The sequence below is a fragment of the Lepidochelys olivacea genome (genome assembly GCF_965140295.1).
Source record: "Lepidochelys olivacea isolate rLepOli2 genome assembly, chromosome: 6".
NCBI lineage: Eukaryota > Metazoa > Chordata > Testudines > Cheloniidae > Lepidochelys > Lepidochelys olivacea.
In genome coordinates this window covers 53,370,090-53,390,527 of record NC_140416.1, presented here as the reverse complement: position 1 = coordinate 53,390,527, position 20,438 = coordinate 53,370,090, and the positions used below count along the sequence as shown (strand labels likewise).

The window sequence follows — 20,438 nt, the reverse complement described above, 5'->3', positions numbered from 1 at the left end:
TTTTGCTATCACTTCAGTTATTCCCTTTCAAAGGTATCAAAAAACACTCTCTCTCTCATGTATATATATATACACACACACACACCAGAATATCATAAAAACATTCATTTTGTGCAACTTACAAATACAACAAACCTTTAAATAGTAATGTTACCAAGATGCATAGTACATACCTGAGCAATGACCTGAAAGAAAAAAATCTTATTTTATGACAAAGTCACAGAAGTACATTCTACTTACAACAGCTGGGGGATCATTCCATTCTTCATAAGACATGGCAGCATATGGGTATATCCTGTCATTGATAATCTGAAGGGTGGCCAGAGCAATAGCTTTCATTGACCGAAAATACGCTTCCCAGAACCACCTTGCCTGCAAGGAAAGGATGAAATGCACTTTCAGACCCTGCTAACTCCACAGACCTGATGCCTAATAATCAGTTTTTGTTTGTCATTCGCAATCTGCTCAATGCTGCTGAGAAATCAGCTGGAAATTAAATTAGGAGGCAAATTCACTAGAACAAGGGATGTTTCCACAGAGGCTGGAGTCCTCAAATTGGAAAAGTTATTGGGAAAAAAAATGAACTGAAGTTGTAGAACAATCAATCAATCAAGGAGGACATGCAGAGGAAACCATTTCAATGCATTCATGAGTGGGCTAGTGGAATAAAACTCCACACAAATATATGAAGGAGCCAGTTTCTTTCATATTTTTATCAGTTTTTCCCCTCAAAATGTCAAAAGTGATTTAACCACAGCAGAGAATAATTTACATTTATATTTGGGTTTTCTAATTTGGGGGAACCCAAAGTGCAGCCCAATAGCCAACTGAAGCAGTGAAGCCTAAAATACAGCTGCCTTGTAATTGCAGCATGTGGAAAAGCTGATCTGCAGCAAGTTTTTGCTACTGGTAAATGCTACCAAACAAGCAATTTCTATTCTTCTAAGAATAAAAAGATAGGGCCCTACTAAATTCATGGCCATGAAAAAAGGTGTCACTGTCCATGAAATCTGGTCTCCCTCCGTGAAATCTGGTCTTTTGTGTTCTTTTACCTTATACTGTACTGATTTCATCAGGGAGACCAGCGTTTCTCAAATTTGGGGGTCCTGACCCAAAAGGGAGTTGCAGGGGGGTGGTAAGGTTATTTTAGGGGGGTTGCGGTATTGCCACCCTTACTTCTGCACTGCCTTCAGAGCCGGGTGGCCGGAGAGTGAAGGCTGTTGGCCGGGCACCAGGCTCTGAAGGCAGTGTCCCACCAGCAGCTGTGTAGAAGTAAGGGTGGCAATGCCATACCATGCCACCCTTACTCCTGCCTTGCTGCCTTCAGAGCTGGGCGGCCAGAGAGTGGCGGCCGCTGACTGACCATACCAGGCCATCCTTACTTCTGTGCAGTTGCTGACAGTGGATCTGCCTTCAGAGCTGGGCTCCCAGCCAGCAGCTGCCGCTCTCCAGCTGCCCTACTCTGAAGGCAGCGCTGCCACCGCCCTCAGCAGTGCAGAGGTAAGGGTAGGAGTGCCACAACCCCCCGCCCACCCTACAATAACCTGGTGACCCCTCCTCACAGCTCCTTTTTGGGTCAGAACCCCTACAAGTACAACAGCCTGAAATTTCAGATTTAAATAGCTGAAATCATGAAATTTACAATTTTAAAAATCCTATGACCATGAAATTGACCAAAATGGACCATGAATTTGGTAAGGCCCTACATACATGCAAGCAAATATTAGCATTTCTTTTATATAAAAATGTACGTGTTTGCAAATTAGTTGTAGTCCTTGATCCTGGCAAGTTTTCAACACAGCCATGGGTGTTGTAAAATTTGCATGTCTTTGGTCTAAACTGAGGCTCTTTTTAAAAAAATAAATGCGATATTCAAACAGGTAAGTATACAGAATTTGAAAGATGAATCAATTCTAGGCTGAGACTCTATATGAAAAGTTTCAATCCAGATTCAGTCTCTACCCAAGACAAACCCTTGGTGCTGGAGGAAAAACAGGATTTGGTAATGAATATGCTGACTGATACAATTCTGTAGTAGAGACACACACTTACTTTTTAAAAGCCTGGAATCAAATTATACCAAAGAACCACATCCAACCCAAAGGGAAATGTGCTTTGCCAATGATCATAGCTCAAGTGCCTTGGCCTAATAAAAGTGAATTTCCTGAGCTTAGTTGTTTCTGCAGGAATTTCCAGCACCTTGAAGTGCCCAGAAGGCACTTCTTTTTAGGATCTCCTCAAGCCTGCAGGAGTGTGCACGTGTGTCTAGGTGAGAGAGCAAGTGCTAGGAAAGACATTTCCAGATGCACTGGCAGCATATGAAGCTTGCGGAGCCAGAAGACAAACAGCAAGGATAATATATATCTCTGGCCAAGTGCTATTTAACTATGCCAAGGGGACTTTTCAAACAATGCAAAAAGGCCAGGTCTAGTGATATGCTAGCAAAGTATCAAATCTTCCTCAGTTTTTTGGGGGGAATCCCATTGCCTTGGAAGAACAGGCTTTTGGATAGAAAATTAAACTGTTTTGTGTAGTTGTGCAATGCTAAACAGTAGCTGCATTCCATCCTACAGGTGGCTGCTCCTCAGTAAAGCGCAAAGTGATTCCTGTATGTACAATTTGTAAAGCTCTTTGTTATTCTTCAGGTTGAACAGCAGCATATATAAATACAATAAATCCAAAATTTTACTTCTAAAAGTGTTGAGGATGCAAGCTCACAAGCAGATTCAATTATGTTCCTGAGCAATGGCACCATCCTATGTGTTGTTTTGAATACTAGTAATACAACTGAGAAGAAAATAGGGGTCTGTTGCCAAGTCGTCACCCCCATCACTCACTCTGGAGGCAGTTTTTAAGTCAGGTTCTTCAGAATGTTATGGTTTTATACTTCAGAGGGGAAAAGCCACTCAAATGGTACAAAAAGCAACAAACCGTTAACTCAATAGGAAGAGCGATCATAGAGAAAGACAATGAGTAGCGTCACCTAGAACACTTTTTACCCTACTATGGGGAAAGAACAATAATCACAGGGCTCAACACCTAAGAATATTCAAAGGATATTCCAGGAGGCAGGTGAGTTTATCCAACAATTAGTTACATTTGTACAGGGCCTTTCACCCAGAGGGAACCCAAATCGTTTTACAAACCATATACAGACTGAATCTACAAAAATACACCCGCTAAAGAAATACATTCTCTCTCTGGAACCAAATAGGAACCACTCACGAATTTAGGCCAAAAATGAACACTGTACCCAACTGGAAGTACAGGAGAAATATAAAAAGGTAATTTACCAATATTATAAAAAATAAATATTTAGAACTCTAAAATACTTTACAAAAATTAAATAATCCTCCAAGTGTCCCCAGAAACCAGGACAAAAAGTGAAGAATCAGATACCAAGGGTATGTCTACACTACAGTTAAAAACCCATGGCTGGCCCAGGCCAGCTGACTCAGGCTCCCGGGGATCGGGCTAACAGGCTGTTTAACTGCAATGTAGACATTCGGGCTCAGGCTGGAGCGTGGGCTCTAGGACTTTGCAAGGTAGGAGAGTCCTGGAGCGCATGCTGCAGCCTGAGCCCCAACGTCAACATCACAGTTAAACAGCCCCTTAGCCTGAGCCCCATGAGTCCGAGTCAGCTGGCATGGGCAGTGTAGACATACTCATAGAGAGGGCTAAGTATCTTACACAAGATCCTAAAGAAAACCCAAGGACAGAGCAAGGATAAAATTTGACCAGGACGGTCCATTTAACAGCCCTTCTCTTCCAAAACCTGTAATGACCACAAGTAGATACAACTAGAGCTCCGCAAATCCGTGGATATCCACTTTACATCCACACACCATTTTTGCGGATCGGATGCGAATACAAATTTTGTATCCTCACAGGGCTCTAGATAGAACACAGATTTTACATTACATCTGCATGTTAACTTATTAATTGATAAGTAGTTTTAGAGAACTATCATTTGTAAGAGAGAAATTAATTGCTAGAGAAATAAATTTTACATGGGCTACCTAGGTACAGTAGCAGCACGAGTTACATACAAATCAGCTGCAGAACCCAGCATGCTATTTTAGCTAGTAAGTGTTGCACTCCATTTCACCTCATCTGGTAAATCTGTACTGGCAATGCTAGATTGGCGATTATTCTCTGATAACCAACTCCTCCTGACAAATGGTTACATGTAGAACCTATTTAGACGCTCTCTCCCTCCTGTTGACTACTGCAGAAATTAATCTGAACCCACTTCTTTTTGCTGCAAGAAGGTTTGCACTATCAGACAATTATATTTTCACACCAGGAACAGGACAGGAAAAGGTGGTGAAGGGATTTTACTCTTTACAAACTAATATTTATGTAATTATTAATTTTGGGTGAAGAGCTAGCAACTGTTTCAACATTTGGTTGTAATTTTTCAGAACTGAGTTTCTTTAAGGCAAAACCCAAAACCTTCTAAGGGAACTGCAAGTCTCCAGACAGATGTTTTGAGGGCTCATTACTTCCTTCCCACCTTGTTTGCTTTTATAAAATAGAAGTGATTAACATGGCTAGCTATTCTTGGTTGTCCAACATGGTAAGTTATTGAGCATTATTGGAAAGTTATTCTCCTAGGGAAATTGTTGCATTTCCCAATTTCATCCAAAATAATTTTAATTTTCTATTTTACAGTGTATGTGATTGAAAAGCTTTTATCAGAGGGTAACAAAGATGTAGTAGGAACTGGGTGGGGAGTCAATGATACTCATCAGTCTATTAGCATAGTCCAAGCATAGGACAGGGACTAGAGAAAACTTGAGTTCTACTCCTGACTTTGACACCAACACCCTCTGTGTCCTGAGGCAAATCACAAACTCTCTCCCGTCAATAGCTCGTACATGAGCTTTCTCTTTACTTTGCCTTTACAAGCCATCTATAATTGAAGTGTGAAGGAAGGACGCTAGGGGACAAGCAATACAAACTTAATTCAGAGTTCAAATATTTTTTATGACACCAAGTGATGTTTTATGCCATGGCTGTGACAAAATGTTCTTGCTTCCTTTGACAAGGCATCTGCAGAGGGTTGATCGGTGGACTTGCTTCAGCATGTAGACATTCTGCTGAATCTGGGTATCTGGCCTCACTCAGAAAACCCTTGAGTGTTCCTTACTGTGAGAAGTTCTCCAGTGTCACAGATAAAGTTAATCGCACATGATGGATAAGATCAGCTGGGAAGCTCCCAGTGACAAGCCCTATTATATTCTAGATAGGCTCTTGTACCATGCTTATTGCTATAGTAGCTGAGTACCTTTCAGCAGTGCATTAAGCAATGAGACCACACATCTGTCACATGCCATTTGTTTGCTCATCCTCTCCCCAAGGGGAGAAGCAAGTAGAGTGTGGTATCTTGTTTTGGTAGGATGTACAGTCTTTTTTGTTTGTTTGTGTTTTGTTTTGATATAAACGCTGCTCTGTATTTATGTTGAGGGCAGCTCAAAGAAATGTGCCTTGCCTTTGGAGTGGAAGTTGCTCACATCTGCGATGGTCCTTAGCTCCTGGGGAATTCATTCCACAGTCTTGGTCTGGCACACAAGAAAGTTCCATTTCCCACACAAATGAGTAATACCTTATTGCATCCTAAATTTTCATACTAGCTGCTATGATACTGGCCTTACTATCTGACCTCCAGGGTAAAGGTACACAGGACACAAACTGGAAAGGCCCTTCTGGGTCATCAAACCCAGGCCACTGCTATTGCATGCTGCACAGATTATTTTCACAAGGTGACTGTGCAGAACTGCATTTCTTCCATGTTTTGAAGACATTTTTCAAGTTTGTGCCATTCTAAATATTAATCTATGTTATTTTATAGATTTGGTGGAAATGGGCACTTTATAAAATAAAATAAAAACTATGCCCAAATCTTAGCAGGGATACAGTTCTAAACCAAGAGGACACAGACATCTAGTAGGACAGCAACACAACCCATAGTAACAATAACCAAGTAACAATAACCAAGCCCAAATACCCACAATCTTCAAAATGTGCCATGATGCCAGCTATGAAAGGGAACTTATTCATATATGGATGAAAGCAGGAGCACTTCAAGGATTCTCTAAAGCATTCTCAATTTAACCCTGTGCTAGTCTTTCCCACCTAAATGCTGGTGCCTAGACAATCACCAACTTTAACTACATAAATTAGGCTCAAATAGACATTTAAAACTACTGTTAAAAGTACAATGGAGAACTGACACTAGTCCAGGAGTTCTCAACCTAGGGGGTTGTAACCTGCAGGGGATCACGAACAGGTGACCAGGAGTTGCAACCACCCTGACTTTCCCATGTTGCTAAATGGGCAAGAGATCCTGGACAGATCCAGTGTGGAAAAACAAGAGAACCTCTGCCAGAGAGTCTAGCTCCACCAATCAGCAGAACATTCAAATTTAAGAGACTGGATGGCCCAATGAATGGAGAATGACTTAGAGAGCCTTTAGGTTGCCAGCTAAGCTGCTATCAATAAATGGCTGTTCAGTAACCTATATGAAATAGTCTCAGTCCAATAGCTACAATCCATTTTACAAAACACACCACTGCAGCTAATATCATTTGCCATCCTTGTTCATAGTCCCAGGAAAGTAACCAAAGACTGAACGAACGATGGGGACTGAACTCTCTTCTCTCTCTCCCTCCCCGCAAGTTGTGATCTCTGTAAACCAAAAGTTGTTCCCTCATCAGTGTAGAGGAAGCTTTCACCATCATTGCTGACATTCTGCTAAGCTGTCAATTCCAGCATTTCCCACCTAAAGTTGCTTAAAATATATATTTAAAAAAGAAAAAGACTGAAGTGATCTCTTTATGAAAAGGACCCAACATCCAATTCGTACAGAATTATTTGGGGGGTGGGTTGAGAAAGCAATTTTTGTAGTATATCTAGTAGTGGAAGCAATATTTGTAAGATGGAGAATAAATCAAGCCCCTAGCAAATTCAAGAAAAAATAGTTACAAAGCAAAAAAGAAAGGCACCACTCCAATGTGTTGCTCATAAATACTTATTCTCGGAATCCCTTTAGTAAGATGACACAAAGCATCCAAACCCATGATTTCCTTCTACTTGGCTGCAGCCTTACAACTTTGGTCAAGTGGACTGCAGAGACACAAGGTGTTCCAGGTACCAATACACACATCACTTTAATAGATGAGGAGCATGGGACAGAAGCATTTACAGCTAATTTCACAAGAAAAAAGAGATAGCAGCCTGCAACAAGAAGGTAGCCCTCTCACTAAAAGTAACATTTATTTAAGCAAGGTGTTATTTTTCTTAGAAATAAACACACTTGGGGGCCCAGCGTCTCTTTACAAGCTCTTTACAAGCCAACATAGTATCAGGTTACACAGTCCATTCATATAATGTTTACAAGACCTAGTGTTAATGCCACTAATGGTGCTCCGACATAGAGTACAAGACAGATCAACGCAAACCTTCTGCTTACATTGATAAAAGAAAAACACTGGGCATCAGGAAAGGAGCACTGTATGGTACAAATCAAGGGGGTGCGTATGCCGGCAGGGAGAAATATGCTCCCTGAAAGGAAGCTTCTAGGTTTCTATCAGTTACCCACCCAGTTTGGTGAGAATGGGGAAAGTCAACAGAAAAGAGATTTGGAAGAAAGCAATAAAAGTTAACTGCCCATAAAGCACCACTTCTCCCAACCTCTAGGTCAGGCGCCATGCTATTGTAAGATTTTATTCCATTGCAGGAGCCAAGTGCTCCCGAAGTTCCACACTTGAAAAGGTTTATGAGGCCTTGAAGTGTTACCATTTTCACACTGACTGAGGTTACTCTACTTTAACTGCTTTCCTTTTGTATGGTATAGGTTCAGATACCCACTTCCATCCCACAGTGTTTTTTCAAATAAACTTTTTACTCCGTGACCAGGTAGGCTCGGGAAGCTCTGGTAATAGGAAGGCATGTAACCTAGAGGCTACACTGGGAGCCAGGTATCTTCAGTTTTATTCCTGGCTCTGCCATTTATTCACTGTTTAACTTTATACAATTCACTTAAACTCTGTGCTTCTGTTTTCCCATCTGTGCAACATGTGCAATCCCCATCTCATAGAAGTGTTGTGAGGCTCAGTTGTTTGTAAAGCACGTTGAAATCCTTGGATGGATGGTCCTATAGAAGAACAGTGTTACTCAATCGCCAGTCCCTGAGATCTCCCTTACATTGTTTAGGAAGGCAACAAGCCTGTCCCTGGTATCAAAAAGATTGAGAAACACTGCTATAAAAGGACAAAACATTTTCCCTCCTGTTATTTGTAAAATTCCAAAACTTCAAAACCTATAATTTAGCTAACCAGTGTTACTACCGTAATTGATAACTGCAACTCTCTGGTCCTTTGCTAAATACTTCTTCACAAAACGCACAGTAAGCCTTGTGGACCTCCTTGTCAGAGGATGTTGTGAAGGCCAAGATTATAACAGTGTTAAAAAAAGAACTAGATAAGTTAATGGAGGATAGGTCCATCAGTGGCTATTAGCTAGGATGGGCAGGGATGGTGTCCCTAGCCTCTGTTTGCCAGAAGGTGGGAATGGATGACAGGGGATAGATCACTTGATGATTACCTGTTCTGCTCATTCCGTCTGAAGCACCTGGCATTGGCCACTGTTGGAAGACAGGATACTGGGCTAAACGGACCTTTGGTCTGACCCACTATGGCTGTTCTTATGGTACCATGAGCAGACAGACTCTTTCAGGGTGGCACAAAGTAACATGCAAAATTTCGCCCAGCTGAAGGTTCATTTGGAAGCTTGCCCAGAGAGGCCTTTCAGACTCAAAATTTACATAAAGTAGAACTAATTGAAGCCACACATCTTCAATAACGAAGCAGAGACCTCAGGGACTATAAATCCTAGCATGCGATGCTCTATCTTGTTCCAAGCTGCCTCCAACCATACCATGTGGACCCACAGAACATTCCCACATTCAAGTGTTTAAGCTGCTATTTCTCAATCCCCCATACTGGATGTCCCTCTCTATCTATGACTAGCTTGCTGTGCTGATGAATTCCTTACTGCCAGCATGTGAATCAGTTTCTCTGTATTCAGCTCCATGGGAAAACCTTCCAAATGCTTCAGTTACGATCAGCATCATTTTTTGCTTCCTCTGCTAGGCAGGGCTTGAGAGAAATTTACTGGAGACTGCACAATTTTGGGTCATTCAACAATATGTAGTTTACAGTGGGGGATAAAGATCTAGGGTAAAATTTTCAAAAGTGCTTAAGTGTCTTAGGAGCCTATATCCTATTTTCAGAAACGACTTAGACACTTTGGAATTTACATCCCATTGATTTTCCCAATGGGACAAAGAGTTTGTATGAAACAGAAAAGAATGTAGGCTAAATGTTCAAAAGTGATTAGCCAGTTTTGGCTTACTTAGCAGGTAGCTCAACACTTCCTGAAAAATCAGGCCCCTTTAAGGTGTCTTAATTTGGTTGCCCAAAAATTGAGGCACCAAAAATTAAGTCACTTTTGAAAATTTGGGCTGAAAGTAAAAAATTAAAGCCTCTTCCCATGTATAGGAGTGTTAACATTAGACCTATTAAATCAATGGAGTATTGGTAAACTCATGCTGTATTTCCTGACCAAAAACAGCTTCTAAAATATTTATGTTCATCTTCTATAAAATATGAAAAAGTGTCTTTACAACCTGCTTCGCTCAACTTTGAGTGTGACTAGTTTCCAAGAGCGATCTATTTCTCAAGGCTATTATACAGGTACTGTACAGACAAGATTTCTAAAGTGAGTGAGTGCTTAAAATGGGGGAGTTGTACTTTGATTTAAAAAAAAAAAAAGTCATTCGGTTCCACATCACCTGAAATAAAGGCCAAACCATAATTTAACCTGGTTTGGGTTTCTGACAAACCAGTGAAGAGTGAACAGAGAAGAGTGACTTGTAGAAATATATACCTTACTACATTTTCTTATATGTTTAACGTAATATTTTAACGTTATTTCTATTCATCATCTACTCCTCCTCCCATTTCCCAATTGTGCTGAACTGCGTAAGTCCCAGGACCTCACGAAGCCAGAAGTAGATTGCATTTATTTAACATTACCTAACCACATGAGAGGCCTATGGAGGTAAAAATCCTTTATTTCAAGCAGCTTGTGTAGGCTGAACAGGACACAAATATACATCAATATTGTCCTACCTCTCAACTGTCCTTCATTAGTCACAAATGTACTTGTTTGGTTTCTTGCCTTAGGCATCAGAAATGCTAGTTATGACAATGTATATCACAGGGTAAGAGCAGATGCAAAATAATCCATGGCCCCTCTTGCCACCCCTACAACCTAAATCCATCTGAAACACTGGCTAAGACACGTCACAAGCATTGAGCAGATTTAGGTGAGAACCAGGGACATTCTAATCCAGATATTTTTATAAGGTGACTCAATACCGGGGGAGGTGGAGGGGTGTTGGTGCTAATACTAGGTACAGTTTCATTTTAATTTGACCTGATAAAATTCTCTCAATGTATTTAATAATCTAATCCAATATCTGCTTTCAATCTACACTGCAGTCATTGTAATCATGGATTAAACAAGTATATTTGGCCTCTTCAGAAACAGAACGAAGAGACGAAACCAAATCTTTACCACTGCCTTTTTTTTTTGGGATAGTTGTCAATGCTCAGAGATGGAGAGGTCAGGGTTCAAAATGCTAGTCTGACCCTCAAGATACTAGTCGCCTGGGAGCAGACTTCTAGGAGTTCTCAGTTTTATTGCGGTAAACTTCTGACATCACAAATGCTGACTCCTGGAGCTGAGGTTAAAGGGAAATGTTAGTGCTAGCAAGATATGAATTCCACATCACCTTAAGTTTCTTGCACTATGATTTTTCTTGGGTCCTTGCCTCACATTTTGGCTGTGGTAGTTCACAAGGTATAATTACAGCAATGCATGCATTTGACACTCAGATACCAAAATGATGCACTACATCAAGCAGATCTCTGTTAAGGATTAGATTTACCAAGTCTTTCCTCTATCATGTTTGTTTTGTTCATAAGTTTTCATCCTCAAGTCTCATCTCACTTTTGCTAGTTCACAATAGCATCACTTTGCTCAAAATCCAGCTGCAACTACACTACACACAAAACTACTATTTGACAGGAAGAAGGGTTTCCATGCTGTCCCATGAGACAGCTGCACTTTTGTGGCCCTTAAATCCAAGAGTATCTTGATCCCTAATATACTGCCAACATACTAGGATTTAAGGCAGTGTTTCCCACCCTGGGGATGTCAGACTAGTTTTGGGAATGGGGGCATGGAGGACAGAAGAGAAGAACAGAGTGTCCGGGGAATCCTGCATAAGTTGGATCTACTGTGACACCCCCATTGCAAACACTCTGCTGCGAGTACTGCATGGAATAGCACTTTGAAACCCAGCTCTCCTCTCTGCTCCTGCAAGAGGCAGATACAGCAGTCTCAGACTCAGGAAGATTGACTGACACAAACTTAGCATCTCCGTCCCAGATCAGCAGCATAAATGTGTTCCAGTCACAGAGCCAGTAAAGGACCCAAAAACATAGAGCCTTCTGGTTGAGGGGAATGGGGCCAAAACATGCAGAAGGACCCCCTGGGAAGAAGAACAAAACAAAACTAAATGGTGTAAAGGGAAAAAACAGTTAAAGTGCACTTATACTCTGAAGAGTATGTATGCAGATACAGACCCTATTTTCTGAACATCTTTGCTCCTGTTGGGTTTTCACCTTATATAGTCCTAATTTACAGCAAACAAGGGTTTACTTTTGTAGACACCATAAATACAACTACAGGACAGCAAGCTGGACTCTAGTCTGCCTTATGGATAATCATATTTGTCAGATACACTGGTGAAGGTCTAAGAGGCAGAAGTGAACACAGCTTGATTTTTCAGATCGCAGATGAGGTTGCAATGTTGACTGATCCTTTTAGTCGAATAGGCAGTCATTGAGAAAGGACAGATATAAACCTATACAATGCCATTTTAAACAGCCATTTTGACTATAACTACACAATAAGATTAGTCTCTGCTTTGAAAATTTGAAAATTCCCTCTCCATTAACCACACACAACCAAAATTATGACAATCCAGATTTCTGCTATAACTGTTACAAAGGCAGGAATAGTCAAGAGAAGAACAAAAATCAGTCATGGGTATACAATTGCAGGAACATTCAAATGTTATATGACTACCCAGTGAAAGGAGAGGGAAAGGGAAGGGGAGGTTCAGCCACATTTCTTGAAAAGTGATGGACATCTCCTGAAACACAAAGCAATAGGTTTCAAGTCTCGGGGGTATCGCCTTCAAATATGTCTATGTTCTAAGGGTAGATCAGTTTTCTCTGCTGTAGACATCCTGCTGAGAGGTGAGGTCCCCAGCAAAACACAGGAATCTGACTGCAAGCCTTTGAGGTGGCAGGAGCCAAGAGTGGTTCAAAGGCAAGGCTGGCGGGTGGGCAGCACCTCTGAGTATTGTAAAGGTTAGAGGTTAGTAAAGCAGGAGCCACTGGCCAATAAAACAGTGTTTGCAGAGCCCACTCTGCAGCTAAATTAGGGATCTGTTTACACCTTTCCCAGCTTTCTGAGTTACACACACCGATGCTTCCCACTGTGATCTTGTCCAGTGTCCGCTAGCATCTCCCCTGGTCAGCAGCTGCCCAGCTCTCTACTGGCTAGCTTTATAACATGGCTAAAAGATGCTTGGAAACTTTTAATCAGTATCCAACATCAAAAATAAATAAATAAAAGCACAACTTGTGTCAACTGCTGCAATAAGATCCATCTTGTTTGAGATTTCCCATGACTGCCATACTAATGCCGGGAGAATGGAAGTTTCAATTCCCTTGACAGGAGAGGTTAAACACAAAACAAGCCCAGTGCCAATCACACACATGAAAGACCAGCATTTTGCAGTAACGAAAAAAATGTGTCCGGTTACTGCAATGTTGTAACTTGCAAAAAAACAGCACACTCCTATTTCAGAGCACAAGCCATATTCCATAAGGCATGTTTATCCCCTTTGTTTATTATGTTATGTTAACTGTGAAATATGGATTTTTATATATGTATAAACACACACAATGGAAGCCATTAAAAAGCCATAGGAGTTGCTGCAAGCTCCACCTACAAACACATATTTTAGTGACACCCGTGTTGGTGAAAGCCACTGGAGTGACAGCCTTGGAGTCTGAAATTCTTTACCCAGCTTCCCCCATACCTTGAGCAAATGAAACCATCTCTCAGGGTGCAAAAGTACTTCACCCTTCATGGCCCAATCAGTTTCTGCCTCTCTGCTGAGGCTGAGAACCAGGGCGTCAATTACTGCCAAATGCGATGGTGCCATGTGATGTACAAACTTGTCCAGCAAGAAAGTAGTTGGAGATAAAATTAATTTTATCTAGACCACAAAACAGCTGTTAGGTAGTTACTGAAAGCATTTCTTTCAGCCTGGAACATATTCAAAACTCCATCCTAGAAGCAAATGGAACATGTAGCTCTCCTGTTAACTACTATTTCTGAACATCTCTAAAAATGAGTCACTTAAAACAAAACCTTTTTAATGACACATCCAAGTTCTGTTCCCATGTCTAAAGGATGTTCAAAATTAGCAGCTAAAAAAAGGTAAAACTAGAAAAAGAACATCATGGCTGTTTCAGAATCTAAGGGCACCACAATGCATTCCTAACACTGACAGCTGGAGGGTACACAAACTCTTACAGTGACATCAGGCAGGAGATGGAACAGGTTCCAAAGAGTTGTGTCAACACTAGAAGTTAGTTCACAACAGCTGCACTATTTCCACTTGCTCTGTAATTTATGCAGTGGTAGCTGCTCAACTGCTGGCTATTTCATCCCTGAAAAAGCCATGTGGCATTCAAGAAAATGTATCCAAAAGGTTGACTTGCACAACTGCTATCCAACAAGTCAAAAAGGTAACAAACATATATGAAAACTATCCAGGAGCAGATTGAGTGCCACTATAGGGCACCTAAAAACTTTGTAATTTAAAACCAAACATTCTTACTGTATAAGGAAACATGATCTAGTGGTTAAAGCAGAAGACTCAGAGTCAGGAATCCCAGGTTCCATTGGACTATCAGTCTGACCTTGTGTAAATAAATTATTTGTGTATGCCTTACACATTTATATGTTATATAAATACCCCATAGCAGCTCTGAAGGATTTAAATTACTGCCTTTACGAACCTTAAATAGAAAATGCTATAAAAATGCAATGTTTTTATTGTATAGGTAAACACTAATTTTACAATGATCTCAATTAGTAGGCAGGTTGTGGATTTGGGCAAGAGAACTGTGGTACAGTCCAAATAACAGAAGAGGGGAAACAGAGTGGAAACTGGGTTGAGCACCAGGACCAGATGATCATAAACACTCTGTTAGTCTGCAACCAGCTGCTTCAGTCAAACAGTGCAAAATATTCTCAATTGGAAGAAATCCTGAACTTTCAGATTTGGATAATCTGCATTTAACTGTTGTATGTCCAAGATATCCCTTGACTAGGAATTGGCATGCAGCAACCTTCCAAGCTTTGGTAGTAAGATGTCCAGATTCACAGCAGCATTTTCACTAGTTTAAAGTGGAATGGTTGACTTAAGTTAGCGTAATTACTCTCTTAAAAGTTCAGGTCTAACTGGGCTAGGAATTATAGGATGGTACCACACTCTCTTTGTGAATCTACCTCCTCCCAAGCACCCAAAAAAATGTTTGGCCTGAACTATTTGTTTAATTCATATCAAGTTCACAAACAGTTCTGAGTTGACCACAACTGCATTTTTCAACTAATAACCTATTCATCCAAAGAAATTTGCCTAGCTCCAATTCTAATAAAACATAGCTCTGATCCATAAAATCATTCAGTGGTGTGCTTCCTGCTCTCAGGGACTTCTCAACTATCCCATATGTTGTAGCATGGAGATTGTTCCGCTCCATAAGTAATATGAAGACAATTTGCTTCTTTCTGGAAGGCAAAGATGGGGGTAGGAATAGGAAGAATCTAGGATAAGGGTGCTGTTTTCAAGCGACACAAAAAAATTCTGATCAGTGAATGCCAAGGATTCTGCTACTCCCTTAGTGCTCCTGGCAATAAGCCAGGTAATCGTTTTTCCTTTCCCCTGCTGTCTGCTGCAACAGACCAAGAGGGAGAAGGGGGCTGGAGCTAACTCCAGTGCAGCTGATAAGATGGCAAACTGTCCATGCCTGACATTTATGGAGGACCCAGGGTTCCATGGAAGCACTCTGGGAGGATTAAAGTGGGGTTAGCCTCTCTAATCACACTCCCTAAAATTCTACATATGGCAGATGGATGAAAGCTTTTATATTCGATAACGATGATTCTAAAGAGCCCTGAGACAGAAGTTGCTCTCCATCAAGGAAAGATATAAAGCTGGAAGTCAATTTTTAAAAAAAAAAAAAAAAAAAAAAGCTTTAAGACCAAACCATGCACCCTTAAGAGCTGCCTTGCTGCTCTCTACAAATGGCAGAGCCAATATATCCTGGAACTACATTTCAAATGACAAGATAAAAAACAGCCCTTTGGAAGCTCACTCTTCCTCATTCCTCCCTCTATGAGTGTCCAAATATTGAAATTAAGTTTGGCTGGAAATAGACACTTCTCTCAGTATCGACCAATTACAGCTAACAATCGTACCTCCTATATGTGCCTCACCCTGCAAAAAAAAAAAAAAAAAAATCCATACAATCCTTTTGATTAAACTTTGTCCAGGACCATTTCAGTGTAAGAATGAGAAGTTTCACACGCCTGCACTCACTGCCTGGAGCCAGCAGAAGGCTCATAGCTGTCAGCAAACTGATAAGGGCTGAAATTACTCCACAAAGTCCTCTTTAAAGAGAAGAGCCAAAGAAGCACATTAAATAGGAAGGGGAAGGGGTCAGACACACTAGCCACTCATGTTTTAATGTGACAGTAAAATAAGTCACTGATTTATGCATATGCTAGTGTCTTCAGTTTTGTTTGACCTGGAGAGCTTGAGGCATGGGGGGGATATGAGCTAGAAAAACTACAGTGGTATTGCTCATACATTATTTGTTCTGGGAATAGCACTTCCCAAGCCAACATTGAAAACTCACTCTAAAATGACTCACAATTTCTTTTCAAAATTGGGCTTGTCTTTTTTTCGTCTTTTTTTTTAAACAGAGCATAAAGGAGGCCTGAAAAGGTGTGGGGTTATGTTTATTTAACTTTTTCTGACTGTTTTTGCCTCAGGGCAACACAAATCTCAAGTCTGGTCTTCTTTAGCTCTCTAAGTGGATCTCTTACAGAATTTTGAAGGGGGTGCAGCATAAGCTCATATATTAGCTGAACGGGTCAGGGGGTTGTACCTTTAACAAAGACATTCTCTTCCTAAGTGTTAAAACACATTTTAAAAGTTTTAATAGTATGACTAAAATAAATCCCTTTCCTCAGTTGTGTCAGCTTTTAGCTTCTTCACTCTTCCCAACACAAGTGATCATCATCAGAGTAGATAATACCTTAATTTCTAATGTAAAAAACAAAGCAGGGGAATGAAAAAAAAACCTTCCCACATCCTCTGGCACTCCCCTCTCCCCCCACCTTGAACGTTATCCTTAAATTCCAGTCCTAGGTAGTAATGAGTTTATCTGTGTTTGCTGGATTTGGGGCAATGAGTTGGGATTTATGATATCAGTAGCACATAAATTTTCAAGACATACAATATTCTGCTAAACGAATCTGCAGACCAAAAAAAAGAAAAAAAAATCAGAAGGACTCTGGAAGTCTGTTTACCCTACAAATTACAAAGTGAAAAACAGATTTGTCCTGAGGAAGGAGGTTTCATAAGGGATGGTTTTAGCGGTAGCCATGGAGGTGGTGTGTTTTCCTTTCCTTTTTCCTCACTCTGCTCTTCTTCTTCCCCTTACTTCAATCTTTCTCCCTCTTCCTCACCTTCATCTCTCACCCTCCACTCCTCCTCTCTGCCATACTCCTATCACACACACTCCCTGTCCTTCCCCCTCTTCCCTCCTCACTATTCTGCCACAATGTTGCTGTTGACTTGTGGCACAGGGAAAGTGAAAGTAGAACAATGGATGCTGTCCACAGTATAGCTCAGCAACTGTGAAGAAGAATCAAAGTATATGAGTAGTTTGGCGTGAATGAGGAATAAGAGAAGCTCTAAAATGGTCAGTGATACTCTGGAACAGGGGTCCCCAACGCGGTGACCGTGGATGCAATGGCGCCCGCCGGGGCATTTTTGTGCGCCCACAGGACACCCCCCCGCCGAAATGCCACCGAGAAGCGTTGCCGTTTCTCGGCGGCATTTCAGCAGCAATGCTTCTGGCTGCTGCCGCTTCTCATCGGCAGCCTTTCAGCGGCGGGGTGTCAGGTGCCCTGCCACAGTCTTCTGTGCTATTATTATTATTATTATCATCATCATCTTGTGGGAACAGTATATTGCTATTCCCACAAGAAAGGTTGGGGACCACTGCTCTGGAACTTACAACAATGGCTAGTGCAGACCATTTATATGCCAGAAAACTCCATATCAAACGTCACTGATCCTTTCCAACCAAACACTAACTTGACTTGGTAGGGAAGGATAAAATTGGAGATAGCACACAAGTGCTGGGTACTAAAATGCATAAGGGTTGTGGTGAATATGGAGTATTTTACATTGGCAGCTCAGACATTCTAAGGAACTTTTTTTTAAAATATATTTTAATTCAAAGTAGCTGGCAAAGATTTCATACGTATATAGGGGCATGTGTACATATTAACAACTGTAATAGGTGCTGTTTTTAGCACCTATTAGAGTTGTGAATATGTACAAATCTCTGGCAGTTGACCTCAAGATAACACAGCCATAGTAATTAACTGGAGTGGGGTGAAAAAAGGGAATGGAAACCTCTGTTGGCTGCTGTGATACTTGCAAAGGCTTCTGTTCTGCATACAAGTTAAACTAGTCATAGAAATTAGACATGAAGGAAATGGAAGATTAAGTTGTCTAGTCTATTCTTTCCGCCAGGACATGCAGAATGGATCCATATAGTTAGGGCCCTATCAAATTCATGGTCCATTCTGGTCAATTTCATGGCCATAGGATTTGAAAATTAGTCAATTTCACATTTTCAGATGCTTACATCTGAAATTTCAGTGTTGTAATCATGGGGGTCCTGACCTAAAAGAGGGTTGTGGGGGGGTGGAGGTGGGGGCGCATAGCTGTTGTAGAGGGGGTCATGGGATTGCCACCCTCACTTCTGTGAGCCCAGCTGTGGAGCTTCCTGCAGCAGGGGGAGGTACCCAGAGGTGGGTCTCACTCCCCTCCCCCCCGAGAGCAACTGTGCAGGGTAAGAGTAAGTCCCATTCCTCCCCAGCCTGGGGACTAGCAGCTGGAGCCTGGGGAACAGTAGGAGCCCCTGGCTCGGCTGCCCCCAGCCCTACCCCTCCCACTCCCCTCCAATAGCTAGATTTCATAGGGGAGTGCTTATTTTATGGTCCATGACAAGTTTTTCACAGCCGTGAATTTAGTAAGGCCCTACATACAGTATAGCTTCCAGCACTGTGTAGTTACAAGTGACTTGAACAATGGGACTTCTATTACTTGGAGAGACTATTCCACATATTAAAAATCTCACCATAAGGAATATTTTCTGATATTTATCTTAAATTTCCTATTTCTGAATTTCATCTCCTTACTCCTACTTATACCTCTTGGACCACAAACATTTTCTCCTCTCCTTGATATTTACAAGTATCATGAGGGAGGAAGGATGGCCTTGTGGCTAAGCTTATAACTTGGGACTCCAGAGGCCTGGGTTCAATTCCTGCTCTGCCAGAGAAATCCTATATGACTTTAAACAAGTCCCTTAGTTCTCCATCTGTGAAAGAGGGATAACAGTACTTCTCTACCCACAGTGGTGGTGTAAGACTAAATACATCAATAACTGTGAGGCACTCAGTGACAAGGGTGACAGAAACACCTTACATAAACGTATTTGTGAAATGCAAATATCCTTCTTTCCCAATGCCTCCAAAATGTAATTCTACTTTACATATTCAAAACACCATGCAAACAATGTTATGTTTGAACCCTACTGTACATGTTAATTTTATAGCCAAAGTCCTCTCCAAGATGCTCAGCCACTTTACCACAATCTGCCTACAGCCAACAATTTTATTGATCTGCTCAGCTGAGTCACTGACACACACACCTGCATGAGAATGCTCAGGTCAGAGTAAGTATCTGGTATTATGGACACTAACAATCTGTGCCAAACAGGCAATATCATCTACTGGACTGAACTGAAAACTGAGTTGATTATATTCCTGGCTCCGCTCAATTCATTCCATGACCTTATATGAATCACAACCTCTCTATGCCTCTGTTTTCCCCTGGTAAAACAGGTATAACATCTATCTTACAGAGATGAGCTTGTGTAATTAACGTACATAAAGCATTTTGCATTTAACTACCACCTTTCATCCAAAGATTTCGAAGTATATTTATAGATCTGGACATATGTAGGGTCAGCAGAATTCATGACTCTCTCACTTCAATGAATTTAGCGATGGTTGAGCAGGAAGCTACAAATTTGCACTGTGGTTTTATCAGAAACTTGTCTTAACTTGTTTCAGAGTAGCAGCCGTGTTAGTCTGTATTCGCAAAAAGAAAAGGAGTACTTGTGGCACCTTAGAGACTAACAACTTTATTTGAGCATAAGCTTTCGAGAGCTACAGCTCACTTCATCGGATGCATTCAGTGGAAAATACAGTGGGGAGATTTATATACACAGAAAACATGAAACAATGGGTGTTACCATACACACTGTAATGGTATTAGCTCATCTTAAGTGATCACTCTCCTTACAGTGCATTTGGTAACACCCATTGTTTCATGTTCTCTGTGTACATAAATCTCCCCACTGTATTTTCCACTGAATGCATCCGATGAAGTGAGCTGTAGCTCACGAAAACTTATGCTCAAATAAATTTGTTAGTCTCTAAGGTGCCACAAGTACTCCTTTTCTTTTTTTCTTAACTTGCAAGAGAAGAGGAATAAAACTGAACTCTGCAGGAATTTGATCATCACTCTGTACTGAGAAAGCAGGGAGAACATAGAGTAAAGTGAAATTACTTACAGTGGAATTTGGCCAGCTACTGGGGTAAGCACCCCTGCTCTTGTGGAAAGTACCATGGGATCTTTAATGAACAGGTGGTCTGGACCTCAGTTTTACTTTTCACAGTATTTACGCAGTCCATGTTCGGGAGACCCTGACCATTGTGGGCACTGAAGATCCCATAACATCTTTCACAAGAGTATAGATGTTAACATAGCATGCCGGAGAAATTCCAGTGTGGGTAACTGAATTCTGCCTACTCAAGCGTTCTTCTACAATTGCAATCATATGCAGTGT

General features: G+C 41.2%; 1 protein-coding gene across 1 annotated transcript in view; it reads right to left on the bottom strand.

The window, feature by feature from the left end:
* Window positions 1-20,438, bottom strand: part of EXT2 (exostosin glycosyltransferase 2) — a 106,536-nt gene that overhangs the window by 63,756 nt on the left and 22,342 nt on the right. Inside the window, exon 8 of the mRNA XM_084631674.1 lies at window positions 241-372. Coding sequence (XP_084487800.1) covers window positions 241-372 — 132 coding nt within the window. The remainder of the gene's footprint in view (window positions 1-240; window positions 373-20,438) is intronic.